General features: G+C 34.2%; 3 protein-coding genes across 3 annotated transcripts; all 3 read right to left on the reverse strand.

The window, feature by feature from the left end:
• Nucleotides 1-2,759: 2,759 nt before the first annotated feature.
• Nucleotides 2,760-5,108, reverse strand: LOC122836792. The gene is made up of 5 exons (XM_044126655.1): nt 4,788-5,108; nt 4,139-4,495; nt 3,913-4,038; nt 3,548-3,609; nt 2,760-3,464 (listed from the first exon to the last, which is right to left on the reverse strand). Exons 1-5 carry the CDS (start codon nt 4,852-4,854, stop codon nt 3,342-3,344), a joined length of 735 nt encoding a protein of 244 aa, XP_043982590.1. The 5' UTR covers nt 4,855-5,108; the 3' UTR covers nt 2,760-3,341.
• A 3,860-nt stretch (nt 5,109-8,968) lies between these two features.
• Nucleotides 8,969-11,166, reverse strand: LOC122836791. The gene is made up of 5 exons (XM_044126654.1): nt 11,119-11,166; nt 10,638-10,964; nt 9,838-10,188; nt 9,452-9,695; nt 8,969-9,366 (listed from the first exon to the last, which is right to left on the reverse strand). The coding sequence occupies exons 1-4, from the start codon at nt 11,159-11,161 to the stop codon at nt 9,553-9,555; spliced, it is 864 nt and encodes a 287-aa protein (XP_043982589.1). The 5' UTR covers nt 11,162-11,166; the 3' UTR covers nt 8,969-9,366; nt 9,452-9,552.
• Nucleotides 11,167-15,013: 3,847 nt separating this feature from the next.
• Nucleotides 15,014-17,778, reverse strand: LOC122837458. The gene is made up of 6 exons (XM_044127811.1): nt 17,736-17,778; nt 17,242-17,571; nt 15,922-16,272; nt 15,699-15,818; nt 15,377-15,438; nt 15,014-15,269 (listed from the first exon to the last, which is right to left on the reverse strand). Exons 1-6 carry the CDS (start codon nt 17,776-17,778, stop codon nt 15,147-15,149), a joined length of 1,029 nt encoding a protein of 342 aa, XP_043983746.1. The 3' UTR covers nt 15,014-15,146.
• Nucleotides 17,779-19,569: the final 1,791 nt, after the last annotated feature.

Consider the following 19,569-nt stretch of genomic DNA (forward strand, 5'->3'; position numbering starts at 1 on the left):
ATGATATGTTGCTTTGCTTGACAGCTTTTATTAACGTATAGCGCTTGTCTTTTTGAAATGTTGTTTGTATTTTTACTTTTATTATTAACACGATCCACTCCTGTTGTAATCATTGTAATGTTCTTGTAATCACCTGTAAAAACAAAAGAATTTGATATGACAGAAATTGCTTTGTATAACAGGAGAACTTACAGTAGTATTTCTCACAGATATTGAAGGGTTTAACAATGTGTCCCAGTGATCACCTTTCTGCTGGAAAAACATTTAGAGAATTAGGTAATTTCTGCTAAGAAGATGATTAAATGTTTTTTTTCTTGTTTTGCTTTTTGCTGTCTGGGACTTTATCCTCTATACATGTCCCAATTAGTTGCATTAGAGTACAGAAGTAGTTGAACATTAAAATTGAATGTTAAGGAAAATACTCCTATTTCACTTTAATCTTCACAGCTAGCTATAGTGCACTGAATCTGCTTTTCTTTTAAGTTTTCTTCAGAATTTTTTTATTTTTTTTAAATTGTAAATTCAATATCAATTTCCAGTTAGAAGAATAACAATGCCAACAGCTTGGTTTAAGTTATGTCTATGCACAATAAAGAATCTTAGTTGATACTCACTGGTATTGGTTTATTTGCTGATCATGCATTCTGCAAGTTCATTATAAAACTTTCCCCATTATTTTAGATCAGATATTTTTCTTCTATGCACAAATGCTTTTTGAAGATGGCTCAAAGATTAAGATTCAACACAGTCTTTCATTCAAATGATATCTTAGATTGTTAACACGCAAGCAAGCTATTTCAAATTGTTTTCTGACATAAAACAGTGCCACAGTTTATTAATATATTTTCAGTGCAACATAACTGTGTGGTTAATGCATGAATCCTTCACACCTTAAATGCATTTGTGTACTAAGGGAATTTTAGCCATTTTAATTTTTCAGTGTGAAAATAAAGGGAATGATGTGAGAAAGTTTTTTATTAACTGGATAAGTTAATCAAAGTTAATCAGAAATCATAGTACCATTCAGGAAGCTTCTTCATAAATATCCATCTTAAACCAAAATTATTAGTAGAACCAAACTAACTTTTTAATTTAAGATAAATTGATGTTTTGAATTTATGTTGGACAAAATTAAATTTTGCAGCCTATGAAAGCTAAAATCATTTTTACGCCTATACTGAAACAAAAAATGAAGCATAAAATGAACAAAGCCAGTATGCGGCAGCCGAGAACAAACAAAAGCTGAACATAATGTTACATATTGTGTCAATGCACAACACAGTGGCAGTCAAAGAATAAAGACATAACAAAGGCTATGGTTTAGATGTGTGCTAACAAGGTGAAGGCTTATATAGCAAACTGTTTAGCGAGCAGAAGGAGGAAATTATTAGCAACTTGCTGAGAATTTTAAAAGCCTTCAGTGACAAGTTTAATCTTTCTATATCACCACAATGTTGACAGACTTCCTGACTGTGTAAGTCTGCAATGTTTCAGGAACTGGTGAGAAATCAAGTAAACTGTGATGCTTAACATCTATTCCTGTTTGCACTTAGTTTTTTCACTAAATATATGTATTTCAAGAGCTAAATGGAATTAACGTGCATTGTGTTTCTCTGGTCATACTGACGACATAAACCCATTCCCACTCATCAATGTACACAAACACCGATTCACAGATCAGCAGGCAACTTGGGGTTGAGTACCTTGCCGAGGGGCACATCGACATCTGACAGGAAGAGGCTGGAACCCACAACCTTGGCACTGAGGTCATTTTCGCACCAAGAATTGCAAAGCATTTCAGCATTTTTTTACTTTAATGTCCTCCAACATTAGATTTGTAAAACATATAAACAATTAGCTTTTACCTCAATGCAGTATTTCACTGCATTATAAACTCACTTTTTTGTAAATTGCAGAATAATTTTTCAAGCACAATATTAAACATTACATTTTACCCAAAAGCAGTAAAAGTTTATGTTTGAATAATTAAATAGTTCAAAGAAAGGCTATTTTTCAACAAGAATGTGATAAACAGGGCAAAAACCTTAATGTGCTCACTGATATCTGTGACAAAGTGGTTCAGTTTTTGTTCACCACTTGTCCCTTATTATTATTTTTGATACATTTACTTTCTGGAACTGGTCATAATCCTTAAATTTAAACATTAGTTTGCAACTTTGCTTCATTGACTATCCCTGGTTTGTTTGTCTTAGCATTATGTTGCAGTTTCCATCTATTTATTTAGTTTAAAGCTACTACTTCTGGATTATTGGTTGAACTTGCTTATTTTGTTTCAAAGTATATTCATAGTATTTGTGTTCCGTTTTACTTACCATTGCCCCTTGTAGATCTGCAGCAGGTCAGGAGTATGGGAGCGGCCGGCCCAGTATTTTCTGCTTAAATGTCTGAATGATGTCACTGATTACCTTGCTGGGTTCTACCAATTAGAGGGTTTTCTTTGTAGTTTTGCTTTGTTTGTTTTTCTTTAAAGTAACTTTTGAGTTATCTTGTGTTACAGGGTTTATTTTGCAGACAATTTTATTATGTTGATGAGTTTGTAAATTAGATTAATAATATTTTTCTTGTTTCTGTTTAGATTTTTATTTTTTATTTTTTTGCCTGTTTAATTGTGGCTTGGTCCACTTATGTGCAGGTGTGTTGCCAATTGGTTTTAAAAACAGTATTTTTGGAAGCTCAAGGAAGAGCGGATGGTGGACAGAGAGTTATCGTGTTAAAGTATGTCCAGGAAAAAAAAAAAGTCAAAAGTAAGTCATCCTTTATTCTGAAACCAGAAAATAATTTGTGGGTCACTGCTTAAAAAAATGGAAACAATACACTCACACAAAAAAAATGTATCAATACATACATACATAGTCATAGTAATTATAAAGGTTTATGATTACCATATATCAAGCTTACTTATATAGTACATCTACAAACAATAATAGCTGACAAAGGTGCTTTACACTGTAAGAAATCAAAAACTAAAGCAAAATAATCAATAAAAATGTCCCAAAGAATTTTGTGCACAGAGATGTGCTGCTTAAGTAGAATTGCAAGCTACAAAAATATCACAAAAAATGAGCAGATAAAGTTATCAACGGTTTGAGCAGCTCTGATTTTCAAAGGCACCTTATGGGTCACCACAGAAAAAGCTGTCACGTTTGTTTTTCACTCTGAATCTGGGGTTGCCTATAAGCAGTTGACCATTGGATAGAAGAGCTCTACCTGGATTATGTCAGTGAAGCAAAATTTTAAAAAACAGCCACTAAATGAAAGTTACACCTTTCTTTTACACTTTGTGACAGGGGTTTTATTAGCTCCCACACAGACTTTCCTATTCAGACTTTAACTTGTGCATATACACCTTCCTCAGTATTCAACTGTTTCTTCTTCATCCCTCTTGTGCTTTTTTTTCCAGAGAAGTGCAAAGCAGCATAGTCCAGATTCTGGTTATCGTTGTCCTTTACCGAAAACAAATAGATCAATATATAGTCACGTTGCTAAATGAATTTGTTGGAAATTATTTAAATGAATCTTTACTTACAGTGTATTCTCCTGATTCAGTCATGTTATCATGTGTGGCTGGTGAAGAGGTGCTTTCTGTCCCTAAATATAAAGAAAATCACTGGCCGCATGTCACTGGGTATCGCAGTGCAAACCTTATTTACCTGCTTACACAATTTGGTAAAACATTTCAGTTCTAGGTTTGGGAACCTCTTGTAGTATTGGACCAATATATATATATCTTAACTACTTCATCTTATATTTAAGTTGTACTTATATATATATATATATATATCTTAACTACTTCATCTTATATTTAAGTTGTACTTGAAAAACCCAAGCAAGTTTGAGTAATATTGGCTATGAAGATATTTCACCTATTCAAATTCAATAAACAAAACTTACCTTTAACTTGTTTGCATGTTGCCTTTCGGGTTCGGTAGCACATCAAAATAACATTTACTATGACCGAAATGACCAAACATGTTATTATTATCACCAGCGCATTATTTTGTTGGTCCTTTGTTTGTCCTATAAAGACAGAAACAAACCATCACTTTAAAAAAATACTCTTTTAGTATTACTTTCTATTACTTTATTAGCAGCTATTTTTTCTTTTCTAAAATCATACCCGGTTGTTGATTCTGTTTTGCTCCAGTTCCAAGAAAAATCTCCCCACATGAGGCCACAGCACAGTAATATTTCCCAGTGTCAGATGCTCTGATGTTCTTGGAGAACACGCACCTCCTCTGGAAATCAAATTTCTTTTGACATTGATCATTTCTGTCTCCATGAACATAGATGACATTTGGGTGAGATTGATCTGATTTGACTTTGAACCAAAACACACTGATGTCTTCTGGACACGCATTATGGTTAAAGTCAGACATCACTGAACACTGAAGAGTCAAAGAGTTGCTTTCGTGATCTGGAGTTGATGCTTTTGACTCTTGCACAATTTGGTACGTTGGTATATTTTCAGATTTTCCTGGAGCATAGAACACAGATTTTGTTAATTCTAACTATTCTGACCAATGACAGACATTTATTGAGATGTTGTTTTTTTTATCTAACAATGCTAGTTAAGACATTATCATAATACTCCCTGCAGGAAAAAAATGTTAAACTAGGGACAGATGGTCTTATGAGCTATATGAAGCTACAGAAAATACATTTTTTAAAACCTCTTGACAATATATTTTTAACATTTTCTCATGTTTTACATGGTAAAAATAAATATTTGAACAGAGTGCAGCTTTCAGCAGTTATTTTAACTTTACCTGTTAATAACAAATAGGTCCCTTGCCAAGAATTTGCTGTCCAGTCAATAATCGCGCAGTGATACATTCCTTCATCTTCTTGAACTGTTCTTAGAATTGTCAGACTTCGGATGTCTTCATTTTTTGATGCACGCACTTTCAAGGCAGAAAATTCTGGTCCATAATCAGGTTCTGCGTGTTTTCGCAGCTTTACAATTAATTTCAGCGTCTGTCCTGCATTCTGTTTGTACCAGTGAAGCTCATTACTGTTCAGCTGTTCAGCAGGAAGCGAACATGTAAAAGTTGCTGGGTCACCCAGAGGAACTGTGGTCACTGGTACCAAGGTATCTACATCGTATTTTAAAAAGAGAACAACATGATAAACAAGGGAGTCACAAAAAGCCACAAGTGGTGAGTAAGGTAATAAGAAAACTGAAAACCCAAACTGGTACAAATGAAAACGGCACATGCTTTTCAAAGTATAAGAACTTACATGCTTGATGAAGATGAAGCAGTACAACCAATAACTGAATCATCCTGACAATGTCTTCATAGGAGCAATTTTTCATATTTAAGATACAGAAGGAGGTCTTATCTTCTTTAGAGAGATCTGATTGGTTATCTCAAAATATACAATGATAGAGCATTTCCTGTCACAGTGGTCTCCCTCTCTTTAAGGTGCGTTGTCATAAATTATTGCAATGTAATGATGAAGCTTCAAGTAATTCTCACAGCAAGTTATAAAATTAAAAAAAAAAAAAATAAGACATTGCTAGGTAATTAAAGTCACTACTTAAATCTGGACCCCATATGGAGTCAATTAATAGAGATGACAGTCATTGCATTTCAATCAATACTCTGTAACAAGGGGTAATACCTCGACATTTTAGTTTCTGGATTAGAGAAACTGTTTTAGTGTAGCTCATTTAATTATTTTTTCAAGTTTTTAGTTAGAAAAGTTTGACTTTTTCCTTTTAATAAGAACCTATGACTAGCATTAGAAAAACTATTTAGTCTTGTTAAATGTGAAAATATTTATCAATTCAAATGTATGCTAATTGGTCATTTTAAATTTTTTAGAATATTTTTTCTGAGAAAAACTGTCGAGTTGTAACAATGTTGTTGCTCAGTGTTGCTTCCAAGTGTTGATTCTGTGATTGGAGCCTCTGTTAGAGCTGACAAGATCTTCTCTACAGATGATGCTGTGCTTAGTGTTAATGCTTCTGCTTTGTTTCAACTACCTCTTACTGCTTTCAGTTCAATTCAATTCCAATCTGTTTGTTTATGTCAGACCATTAATAGTTTGTTAGAATGACTATACACACGACTGTACTGATGATGTTTTAAAATGCTACAAAATCTAAAGTCCTTTTGTCAGATAATTTTACCTCAATCACCCCAAACAAGTATTTTAAGTTTATTTTACCCAACTGTCTTTGAGTATTTATTGTTTTAAACAACAATAAGGTCCAAGTAATTGTCCAGTACCAAGGACAGTGCCATCTCAGAAATTGGATTAAAATACACTGGAAGCGAGCTGATATGTACTGTTAGCAGCAAATCTCTAGAATTAGACAAACTTAGACTTTGTGACCATTTCAACAAACATTGAAATTACTACTGAAATCAACACATTTTTTAAATTTTCCCTTTAAATTAATTATAAGGCTTCAGTTAAGCATTTGCTAGTCTTTTTTTTTCTTTTTTTTTTCCTTTTATCAGTCTGCCTTCATCTGTTCAAAAAAAATAAAAAAGACATGACCCCCAGCCCCGGTCTTCAGCCTGGTTTCACTTCAGCTCTTGTAGATCTGATATGTGAAAGAGGTAACCTGGAAAGAAGAAGCCACAAAAGCAGACTTGATCTTCATACCTGATGTTTACACAAGAAAAGTGCTTGCTTCTGAAGCCCCTTTCAATGATTCAAATAAGTTCTCTTTGGATGTCAAATGTAATTTGAAGTCTAAAAAAAAGATAATAAATCTTTGGTAGTGGTAAGAGATCATGGGGCCAGTGTAATTTCAGATCCTTTATTTGAGATTGAGGAAACAAAGGGTAATTGTTTCCAGCTGACAACTTTTAACTAAGTAATATGAATATGACTTAGGGGGAACTTCCTAAGCAAAAGTCCCTAAAGGACTGAGCTCTATGGAGGGATCCTCATGCAGGCCTTTTGAATGCACTCAGTGGTTTAACAGTAGCAGATAAGTTTTTTGTTTTTTTTATCATCCTTTAGATAAGATGCTACTTATTTTTCAGATCAGACAGAATCTAAAGATTATGTGGTGCCTCTCCTTTTTAATGATGAACCTTTGAGTTGCTTCAAAACATATAAGTTATGGAACAAAAGTGGAAAATGGAGGATATGAAAAATATTTCACCCTGTATCCACTGTCACCAGATAATTTGGCAACTTCAAATATTAATAAAGTCACCTATTGGCTTTCGCTTTAATTAAGCAACATTTTACACATAAACCTCTACACTGTATGGACAGCTATTAGGCATGTCTCATTTTGAGATTTATGTTTATTGATAACCAGTTACAGTTCTATAGTTAATCCACAATGTTAATGTACCTCAACCACGAATGTTTAAGAAAAATGGATGTTTCAGTCTTCTGAGAAAAACATCTGAATGTCCATCATTTTTGTGAAGCTATTATTGCACAGAATTATTAAATAACAAAATTAAAACCACACATTTTTCTATCTTGCTGTTTAATTATTTTAGAACTAGAAACAAAAACCTCAAAACTTTCCAATAAATATTTGACATTTTTAGCAAAAATCAGCGGCCAATGCAGCCATCCTTCTTTTCACCAACACCGATAAACTTTCCATTCATGTCAGTTTCTCGTTCTGTTAACAATCAACTTATTGTGCAGCACCAACCACATCCTCCCAGACAATTCAGAGAGGTCGACTGTTTTCCTTCACTAGAAGTACCCTGCTTCAGAACTGCCCACAAGTTCTCAATTGGGTTCAGGTCAGGTCAGTCAGGGCGCCTTTACTAGCCAGCCATGCAAATTAATACTTAGACTCCTGTGATGGAACATTGTCATCCAAAACAATCGTTGTCTTTATGGTACATGCAAACATCTTCCTGCACCACTACTTGAAGAAAGTGCCTTCTGAAAATTGCCAGTAAGTTGGAGAGTTGATTTCAAACCAGTTTTCAACCTGAAAAAGTTCAACCAGGTCATTTTTGATATTACCAGCCCATACCAGCACCCCACCTCCACCTTGCTTCTGTCTGACTCCAAGTGGAGCTCTGTTCCCGTTGATCCAGCCACGGGTCCATTTGTCTGGTCCAGTAAGAATCATTCTCATTTCATCCATAAAATCCTTTGAAAAATTTGTCTTCAGATATGTCTTGGTTCAGACTAGACACATCAGCTTAAGTGTTATGTGCAGTAGTGGTCAGGTTCCAGCCTTTCTTACCTTGGCAATGTCTCTGAGCACTGAAGATCTTGCACTTCTAGGTACTCCAGGTATGTTGTAGTTATGGAATATGATAGAGGATAAAATGCTCCTGGACACTTCATGCTTCAAACTTCTCAAATACTTTGGAGATAATTTGTGTCTTTTTTACTCAACACTTTTCTTGCAACGCTGTAGACTATTTGCCACAAAACGTGTGATAGTTCTGTGATCATACAATTTCAAAGTGACACATCCATCTGAGATCATTTTGGTAATTGTTAGCTTTTCAGAATGAATTAAATGTCCATTTTGCATCATTTTGCCTTAATAAAAGAGGTTGCTAAATAATTATGCACACCATGATATAAAATGTTGCTCCCTCATTCCAGATACACTTCATCTGCTATGTTTAAATCCACTAAGCTTTTGGTTAGAAAATACCCCTAAAGATATGGTAAAAATACTTCCCTAGTAAATGTGCACACAGTGTATTTTAGCTTGATTGCATCAGGTTACAATTATATTTTTTTCATTTTCCAAAGGAGTCTTCTACCAGTTTTCTTGTGTTTTTCTAAAGAAAATAGTTTCAAGATCAAACCCTTGATCATGAATCTTATCAGTTCCTACTTTAAATGTTCTTTTTTACATATGAAAACATTTATTGAATGACAAATAGAAAACAAATACATAACACGGTAGGTAAATTTTAGTTTGCATTAATTTGTTATTTTTAGAAAAATAATTTTGGTCGCAAAAGAATTTAGACTAGCAAAGGAAGACAGAAATGACATAAAGACCTGGACAAAATTTTGAACAAACATTACATTTCAAGTATCCTCCAAGTAGGCAGCTCTATTAAAAGACAAAAAAAAACCTTGTACTCTAAATATTTTCTTACAAAGACAAAAACTTATTTATAAAAACACCAACACACTGTGTTTAGCATACAGTTGAAATATAATAGCTCTTATTTTATTCACAGTTCTCTTTATTTTACTAAGCAATGTGATCTAAACAAGTATCTATTCATTTTTTTAGTTACAGGCAACACCAAAGATCTCAAGTCCAAAAACTGTGATTTGTGTGAACTTTCTGTCTTTATGGTTGTTTTAGGGATCCACTTTCTGGTTTCTTATGCTGAAGACAACCACAGAGTACATGTGTCCATATTCAACCCCCTTGTAAAATAGAAAAGATTGATCAAAATATAGAACTACACAAAATTCAATTATTAAAATTAAAAAATAAATTTTAATGCTTTACCTGTCTACGACTATAGTACTTGTGTAGGTCAACCCCAGCTGTTTTTTGGAACAAAAATATATATTAATAGGAATGATGCTCTTTTACACAGAAATGAACTGTTAACTTGTATTACCTTTGTTGTCCATATACTTGCTTGTGCTAATGGAGAATATCAGGGCAACTGTTGAAATAAGACTTAAAGCTAAAACTGCGCAGAATGGAAGAACAAATTTGTTGGTATCTTGGAACCACAAGCTGAACCCTAAATCATCATTTAAGGAGGGAAAAAACTTGAGTTACAATGAGTAAAAGCTAGTTGCCTTTGTAATTACTGTCACATTATCTGTTGCAACACACATCATACATAAAATAAAAACTTATCATATATCAAACTATACAATTACCTTGAACTTTGGCTTTTATTTCCTTTCCAATGATGATTTCTCCACATGTGGCCACAGCGCAGTAGTAAGTATCGTGGTCAATGGAGCTGATGGTTTTAGAAAATGTACATCTCCTCTGAGAGTCATTTCTCTTATTGCAGTCATCATGCTTGTTTCCATCTACGTAAATTATATGTGGATTGGAGTCGTGTGATCTGGCTCTGAACCAGAATACGCTGAAGTCTTCTGGACACATCTTGTCAGGATTAGAAAAGACTGAACACTGTAAAGTCACAGAGCCTCCTGGAAGGTGAGAATCTGCTGCCGTCAGCTGTTCAACTATAGTGTGCTTTGATGTCCTCTCAGCTTTTTCTGTTTAAGAAAAAAAAACAGTAATCAAAACTTTTTTCGGATCTTTAAACACATTTTAGAAAATGAAGAACAGAGTCAAATTGAAGACATATTTACCTACAGTTTCTCTCTTTCTTGTTTTTCTTAAGTTCTTGGTCCCTGAGTGGCTTTAATTATTTAAAAATTTCATTCACCAAGTGATGAAGTTTCTTGCTTAGTTTTGGCTGTGACTTATGCAATTCAAATATAAAATCTTATTCTGATTGTCCCAATGATTTTAGAGCAATTACAGGAGAGCGTACAGATTTGTGGTGGTATTGGGAGAGATTTTCCAATCTCACCAGGTAAAATTATGTCTCTTCCCTCTGATAATAAACTTATTGAGAGAGGTGATATTTCATCATAAGTGACAGAATTGTTCAAACCTGCTGAAATGTCAACAATTACAAGTGCTTATATTTTTACATTACCTTTTAAATACAAATAGGTCCCATGCCAAACGCTTTCTGTCCAGTCGATGATAGCACAGTGATACATTCCTTCATCTTCTGGAACAGTTCTCAGTATTGTCAGTCTGATAAGAGTCTCATTTTTTGATGCAATCATTCGTGAGGAAGAAAATTCCTGCGCAAATGCAGGGACTGCATGCTTCCGCAGCCTCACAATCAATGTAAGAGTATCCCCTGTACTCTGTTTGTACCAGTGGACTTCATTGACGTTCAGCTTACCAGCTGGTAATGGGCATTTCAAAGTTGCTGGTTGACCGAGGGCAACTGTTTTCACCGGGACCAACATATCTGCATTTTGGAAAGAAGTACGACATCATAAAAAGTAAGATTAGGTTAAAGAAAACAGACATCAAAAGATATGTAAAATATAGGCATTAGCTGTCATTAATCTAATAGTAATTCAACTAGGTGAAAAATTTTAATGAATGCGGGTTTAACTTACATCCCTGAGGAAGGAGAAGCAGTGTAACCAACAAAAGAACCATCTTGACACTACCTTCTTTGACAGACTTGTTCTTGCCTAAGTTAGAGAAGGAGGTGTGGTGTTCCAGGATGTCTTGTTTTTTTTTTTTTTGTTTTTTTTTTAAATATCCAATCAAAGAACATCTGTCTCCACAATCGCTCTTCCCTCTTCCGGTTGTTTGTCTTGGTTATCGTACTTTAATGACCGTAAAGTCACCAAGACACTGTATAAAATTTATACTGTGCTACTATATTGTCTCATCTCATGCAGATGTATTAGTCGTAATTTGTCTGTAATCTGTACAGGCAAATTATTTTGTTTATGTATCACTGGACATTATTAGGATGTGATAATCAGAACATATAGGAAATTGCTCATATTAAAAGGGTTATTTATAGACAATACAAGAGTCTCTCCATTTTAACCCAAATGTCCATCTATAAGAAGGTTTGCCAACTGCTTACTGCATTTAAAGCCCTGTCCTTCTGTTTGTGAAGTAAAAGTGAGTGCTCACCATTAATAACCAGTAATACAGGCAAATAATACAGCTCATTAATCTATTCTTTAGCTTTATAAATTGACATGATGGGCATTCATTACAACAAACTCAGTCACCAGACCATAATATGTTGTTTTATTTGATTAGGAGTGATCAACTGCAGTCCTCAGTGTTTGACATTCTGCATGTTATAGATCTATTACAGCTCCTACACACCAAACAAAATAACTTTGGTATCATGCCATCAAGCTCTGAGCCAAGGATATCTCAAAAATATGAAGACAACTAGCAAATTCAGGAAGTCTTTCTAAACCAATGCCTTAGATGTTTTCACTCATTGTCAATAACACTAACAGTTTGTTAAACTAATTAAACAAGAAGGTTGTTGGTTTAAATCCTGGTCTTAGTGTTTTTCTGCATGGTGTTTGTGTGTTGTCCTGCTGCATCCCTGGGTTCTCTCTGCATACTCCAGCTTTCTCCAATTGTGGATTTAGAGCAATCCACTATTGATTGCTCTAAATTGTCCCTATATATATGTGCAAGTGTTATAGTTTGTCCTGTGTGTCACTGTGTTGCCCTCTAATGGAATGGCAACCTGTCCAGGGTGTACTCTGCTTCTTCTCCAATAACCGCTGGGGATTGGTACCTTCATCAAGTGCTAAGCATTTCAGGATTTGCAAGATAATCACTGAACGTCTGACGGTCAGCAGTGGTTGGAGTAAATACTCTCCTAAATATTGTTTTTGCCAAATGATACTTACCTAATGTCTTCATTTATTTTAAAACCAAAAGTTACAAAAAAACCCATGTACATCTAAAACTTACTTCAAGCATCCAACAGGTAAATCCAATAGCACATGTAATGGCTTTTGCAAAACAAACATTTTGCTGAACAATACACAATAGTTTATCAATGCATTTTCAACATTTCTGTGTTTGGTTCACAAAAAGTTAATAAAACACAGATATTGAACACAGCACACATATACTGAACAACAGCATTGAATGCAGCATCTTTGCTTTTATTGGTAGCAGATAAACAAGCTTTCTTCAGAATTTTTATCTTAATAATGACATATGAAAGTAACCACCAGGATGATAACAGCTACTTATCAGGTCAGGAAACCAATAATTCCTGATGATTTTCTCAACCAATTTAAAGGCATCTTGTCAGAACTTAATTGATTTTCCTATTTGCTCTCAATTTTTTCTTTATGTATTAATATTTTCAAATTGTGTTTTCATGAAAGTAATTTTGAAGAGCCAAGTGTAGGTGTATACTAATTAATACATATTTGATTAGACCACAAGGCTGTCATTTTTAATTACATTTTTCTGGTGAAGAATTAACAGGTGGTGTAGACTTTTTGTAGCAGAGTGGTCCTACAGGTCAATACATCATCAGGCGGCTTCAGCAAGTTACATGTTTCTGGAAAAGGACTCAGAAAACAGTACAGCACTGTTATGATATTAGAAAACATAATTTGAACATTTTAATACTTGAGTATTTTCAGAAGTAAGTACAGTGTGCACCACTACAAAGCAGGGATTGTAGATGCATGAAAGCTGAAACTGCAACCCTCCCCCCTGAGTTCAGTGTTGTTGTTGTTGTTTTTTCTTTTGACAAAGATGGCTTCCTTCACCCCTCTTTCAAACTATTCTCTCTGTCCTCAAACCGGACATAATGTCATCCCAGATGTGGTGCAGTTGGCGCAGTTGCCATGCATTGACGTTTTGCTAATGCATGGCACGACTCTGGCACATGCTGAAAATAAAACTCTTGGTTTCACCTGACATGGCCAGACTATCTATGAAGTTTCCAGCGGAAGCTTCATGACGACCCTTCCCCACCATTCTACTTCTTGCTTTAGCACACCTTGTGCTTCAAGAGACAGAGCACAATGCCTGCATTCAACAATAAGTTGGTGTTTGTGGTGGAAGCTCCTTTCGTGCACCAATTATTGAAACACATTTATCTGTTTGTGATCAAAGGTTTCACCCTCAACCAGCACACAAGTTGACAAGTGAAACAAGTAACCTGGATACAAAAACCACAAAAGAAGACTCGGAACTTTAGCCTCATGTTTGGACATCTAAAGAAACTGTATCTCGTACAAGCAGGACTTGTGCTTGACGTAGGCCACATACAGCTGCATTGGGAGGCAGCATCTGAAGGGGGTGCTGCTGCAACAACTTACAAAAGAAAATCAGACTGAAATAAATATCAATAATGTGCTGTCCTGACTGGTTCCATTTTCTTGTGCTTTGTTAAAAATAAATATTATGAAAATATAAATAAAAATCCTTCTTCCTTCACTATTGACACATTGATGCGTCTCCTCTTGCTCTCAATCAAATTTGCTAAAAGGAAAATTCTACCTACCTACCAAGGTGCCATAATCAGTTAATCCAAGGGAAGTAGATAAAGAAATGTTTAAATCAATTAGCTTGTGTTTAAATAAATTTGAAAACTGTTAGTGATTGCATGTTTCTTTCTAGCATGTTCCTTAAGTTGCAGTAGATGAGTGATGAGACATTACTAATAAAAAGCACATGGCCTAGTTCTCAAAGGATTGGCTGTAGAACCACTCTGAATATCCTGGAGTGGCCGATCCAAAGTCCAGACTCGGATCTGATTGAACAGATCTCTGGAAAATGTCTGCACAGACCAATCCCATCCAACCTGAGGGAGCTTGAGACGTACTGCAAGAAGAATGAGCAAAACTGCATAAATATAGGTGTGCTGACTATCACATTTAAAAACACTTGAGGCTTTAATTGATGCCAAAGGTGGATCACTCAAGCATAAATCAAAGGCTGTGAATACCTACTTGACTGGGATTTCTAGATTATCTATTTTTAAGAAATTTACAAATCACTCAAAAACTATTTTCTACATTTTCATAATGGAAAATTTGTGAGTAAAATTTTAAATAAAGAGATTAATTTAATAGAATTTATAATAAGTCTAATATGATAAAATGTTGAAAAAGTGAAGAAGAATGCTTTCTGGATGCACTGTATGTTACTACCTATTGCATTTCTATAAGGTTCCAGATTGTCTGCTTTAGAGGAAATACGAGGAGAGCTGTTTCAGTGTGAAAGAAATGTAATCACTTCTTTCTTATTATAAGCAAGGTGTTTTTAAAGTCTATATTATCTAGATGAATTAGGTGGAAAAGCTGAATTTAGTTTGTTAAAAATTACCATATCCACTATCATATCAACTTTAAGACTTCTTTTTTGGACAAGAAAAGATGTTAGTATTTTCTTTTATTAAAGAAAAAAATATATCTATAACTAAATATCCAGCTGAAATAATTTTTAAAGATTAAAAAAATACAAGAAGATAGAAATATTTAATTCTGTGAAAATACTGCAAATGGCAAACACATACGTTTACTGTATTCTTTAGGGTATAAAACAACAAGAAGAAAATATTTTTATTTCATTCACTCCCTCAGTGAGATTTTGCTCCCTGAAAAGAATACAACCACATATTTATATTTTAGTGTTTCACTTGTGAATACACACTGCCATCAGTCTCTATCTCTCTCTTTGGCATTCCTTTCATCCGTTTAGCTCCAGAGAAACGTAACGCAGCATAATTTAATTCATGTTCCTCTTCATTCTATCAAGCAAACGAAGGATTTATCAAAAACATTGTTACCATACAAGATGGGTGGTTAATATTTCTTTACAACTCAACAATTAAATTGATTTTGTATTTTTACTTACAGTAAAATCTTTTGACTCTCTCCTGGTGGTTTGCTTTGCTTGAGAACAGGACGCTTCTTTCCCTGAGTATCCGCAGAAGAGAAATATGGTCATGTTTAATTAGATTTTTCACAATTAACACAAGAATTTTAACAGTACAAGCTCCTTCACTAGAAGCATTTTATTTCGCACTATGAAAATGGAATTCCTAGTTAAAAGCATGTTAAGCAGATATACTTTAATTTATAGTATTCTTCAAAACCATTTAAGAATATATCTTGAAGAAATGTCCTTTTTTATTTCCTTTTATCTATTTTTATGAAATGTGTCATTTAACACTTACCTTTAACAAGTTTACATGATGATCTTGGAATCTGGCAGCAGAAAAGTATATTTATAATAACAGAAATTACCAAGCAGGAAATTGTTATCACCAGGGTGACAAAGTCATCTTGAGATGTAGCTATAGATGAGAGACACATAAAAAAAGTTTTAGCTTCTGAGGAAAAAATAAAATCATTCCTTATCAAGTGATTATGTTATTAAATGTAAACACAAAATCATACCAAAATCCAATTTTGTTCCATTCCCAAAAAATATCTCTCCACATGTGGCCACAGCACAGTAGAAAGTGCTATCAGATGCGTTGACCGTTTTAGAGAAATTGTACACACATCTCTGCTGAGAATCCACATTTTCTTCACATTTGTTTTCTCTGTTTCCATCAGTGTAGATGAAGTTTGGAAGAGATTTGTCTCCGGCTCTTATCCAAAACAAATTTAGATCTCCTGAGCATTTCTTGTTGTCAGAGCTAGAGAGGACCGAACACTGAAGAGTCACTGGGTCTCCTGGATGAACTGGATGTGATATTGTTGGCGTTTGAACAACTGTGTAATTTGAAGACACCACAGTGTTTCCTAAATAAAAGATATTTTTTGTTAGACACTACAATTCAAAAATTTTAAACATTTCCTTTATAAATCTTAGCAAACTGTTCAATGTTTTTTATTGATCAGATCCATTGGGATAGTTTTGTTTGCACTATGATTAAATATATAAATAAGTGGTTAGTAGGTAACAATATTAAGAACATATTAATGCACTTTTTCTTTCAACAGGTTGAGTGTTACTTATTGAGATGAACTCAGCTTGCAATTAGATTCCGCTGTTGGATTATCATTAATTCCTTAATCACTTACTGAAGTTGTTCAGACAAGTTACACATATTCTTTAATTTGCTTGTTTTGATATACTTTTAAGTTTAAATGTATTCTTGTAAACAGAAATTAAAAATTTTAAAAAGTCAAAATCAAAAATACACAAATACATTAAAAAAAAAACTGTTGTGATGGATCATTACATTTGATTACTTCTACCCTCTGACATTGGCAATTACGTGCTAAAACTTGGAAAAGGTTATGAGCAATCTCATCCATCTAGTTACCTTTTCAGTTGACCTCTGGGAGATGCTAGAGGTCTATTGAGAACCACAGATGGCTATTTGAACAGTTTATATAGTGCTGCTATGCATTGCCTGAGCCAATGATTAATCCCTGTGCCCACTTTTACTTTTTGCTTCCTCACTTTATTTTACTTTCTTGTGCATTTGTAAAGTAAAACAAATAATAATTTCCAACAGTTCACCCAACAACATATCTATTCTACATACTGATTCACACTCAAGATTGATGGCTAGGTGTTTATCTTTAAATTTAAAAGTAGCTCAAAGGTCACATGTGACACACCATGTTTTGGATAAACTTGTACTTATGTATTATTTATTTAGATTATTTATTAAGATGTCTTTTAATATTTCTATAGATCAAAAGAAAAATGTTTAGTTGTAAGCATTTGTCTTGTTGAAGTAATTTTAATAATTAAAATACCTCGTATTAGCAAATAGGTCCCTTGCCAAATGTTCTTGTTCCAGTCAATCACAGCGCAGTGATACATGCCTTCGTCTCCTTCAGTCGTCTTCCTAATCGTCAGTTTGCTAATTTTCTCTGTATATGTTGCTGTCAGTCTTGAGCCCAAAAATTCAGGTCCATAAGAAGGCTTGTTATTTTCCATCAGCTTCAAAATTAATTCCAGTGTATTTCCTGCACTTTGTTTGTACCAGTGAAGTTCACTACTGCTGCTCGTCTTTTCTTCTGGAAAAGAGCATTTCAAAGTTACAGTGTCTCCAAGCTGAACGTTGGTCACTTGAACCAAGGCATCTGCAATATGAGGAATAAAACATGCATTAATGTGTTAGTATTGTTTGCTATCCAGGACAAACAAATAAGACACAACCTGCAGAAAAAGATCAAATATGAGGATACATAGGTTAAAATTATTATGCTCACAAACACTCAGAGATTTTGTTTGTTGTATAACTTACATCCTTGGTGCAGGAGGATCAGTGCAAGCCATAACAGTTTCATCTTTAAGCTGTTTTCACTGAAACACAAGGTTTTATTCCAGTGACAGAAGGAGGAGTGGTTACGAGACCATCTGATTGGTTATGCACAATCCATTTCCTGCAGTAGAAGTCTTTCTCTTCTAGGGGCCAGGCCTTGTAATTATAGTAATATTCCTTCAATTGTTATGTTGATGGTCAATAATTGAACAACACTTCAAATTGTGTTGTTTTCAAACGGAATCAGTTTAAGTTACATTTTGACCTGAAAATATTTTTAATTGATGCACATCAGTAGCAATAATACCAAGGTGCTATATATGGTAAAGTGAAAGCCAATTCAGTTATACAGATGTATAGTGATGTACTTTAGCTTTTTAAGTATGTCACAAATCCTCTGCAACTACACCATTTAGATGACGATATAAATACAGATATTCATCTAAAAACAGAGTGACTTTCTGAATGCAGCAGGAAAACATAGTTCGGTTACTTCATCCCGAATTGACATATCTCAAAAGGTTGTGATCTCTCGGGGTACAATTTACATCATGTGCATTGACCTATTTAACGGTGCAGTCACAGAGGGTAATGAGGATTACAATAGGCAAGCTCCACTGCAGAAGTTTCTCCTTTCCATTAGATGACTTTGCTTCTTCTTTTAGATTCTGAGTTTATAAAACTATATCAAAAAATATGCTTTATCAAATCAGTTTTACAGTATTGTTTGTGCGTTTTAAATTCTTGCAAGAAAACAGCAGACACTACAGTAATCTGCATAAACTATCTCATATTCTCTGTGATGTACCTGGTTTTTCCTGTTTTAAGAAAGCCTCAAATCTTTAAAATATATTGCTCTGTTGTGAACAATACCAACAGACAAATTATAAAACAGCATATATTCTTCCAAATGTTTCTGATTTGTAAAACCCTGAAAGTAATTTGCTGGAAAAATTTTCAAAGCAGAAATAATAGTAATACGTTGGTTTTGTGTTGCTAATAAAGTTTAGCAACCAAAGTTCCATCATTTCCAAGCTCACACACTCTAATGTTTCCTAAAACAGAATTTATGACATTGGACTTACAGAATTTATCTGATCAAAGTCAAAATATTGACATACACCCATCTGATGTATCTTATTACTCTCATTCACATGTGTTGCCACCTGTGCTGTTGCAAATATATGCTGCTTAGGTCTTTGTTTGTATGTGGTATGATACTTATGGTTTTGTAATTTCTTCATCACTTCACAAAAACCAAGATATATATCAAATTATCTTGCACTGTATGTTGGACTCTCCAAAAATGCCTCAAATGTTGATTTAAATGAGGAGAATTTTTATAAAACTTTAAATTTACGTCTTTTAAAGACTGATGCATTTGATGCACAACATTTTAGTGCATGTTTATTGTAATCAGGGGTGAAACAATTACAGCGTTCTGCCTTGTTAGAATAAGGAATTTTATTTTTGCGATGAGAGTACAGACTTATTAAGTGTTCAAATTTCATATTTCATGATATTTAGATGTATGTTTAATCTCTTTCACAAATAGTTAAATATTCAGCAAGTGCCCAAAAGTGACTGAATAGTCAGAAGCTCCAACAGCTCTGACCATTCAGCTAAGTTGAGTTTATTTTTTTCTCAGAGTTCCTCTCTCTAGCTCTCAGTGAAGGTGGATGCTTTTTTCCTCTGCTCCCTTTCTACCCACCTTCACCCTACTTGCTCTGTTTTTATGTTTTTGTGCTGCTTTTTTGGAGTCTCTCTTTGCACACCCACCAAATCTACAAATTATGGATCTGGTCAACTGGCCTCT

Source organism: Gambusia affinis, linkage group LG09 (genome assembly GCF_019740435.1).
Source record: "Gambusia affinis linkage group LG09, SWU_Gaff_1.0, whole genome shotgun sequence".
Lineage (NCBI taxonomy): Eukaryota > Metazoa > Chordata > Actinopteri > Cyprinodontiformes > Poeciliidae > Gambusia > Gambusia affinis.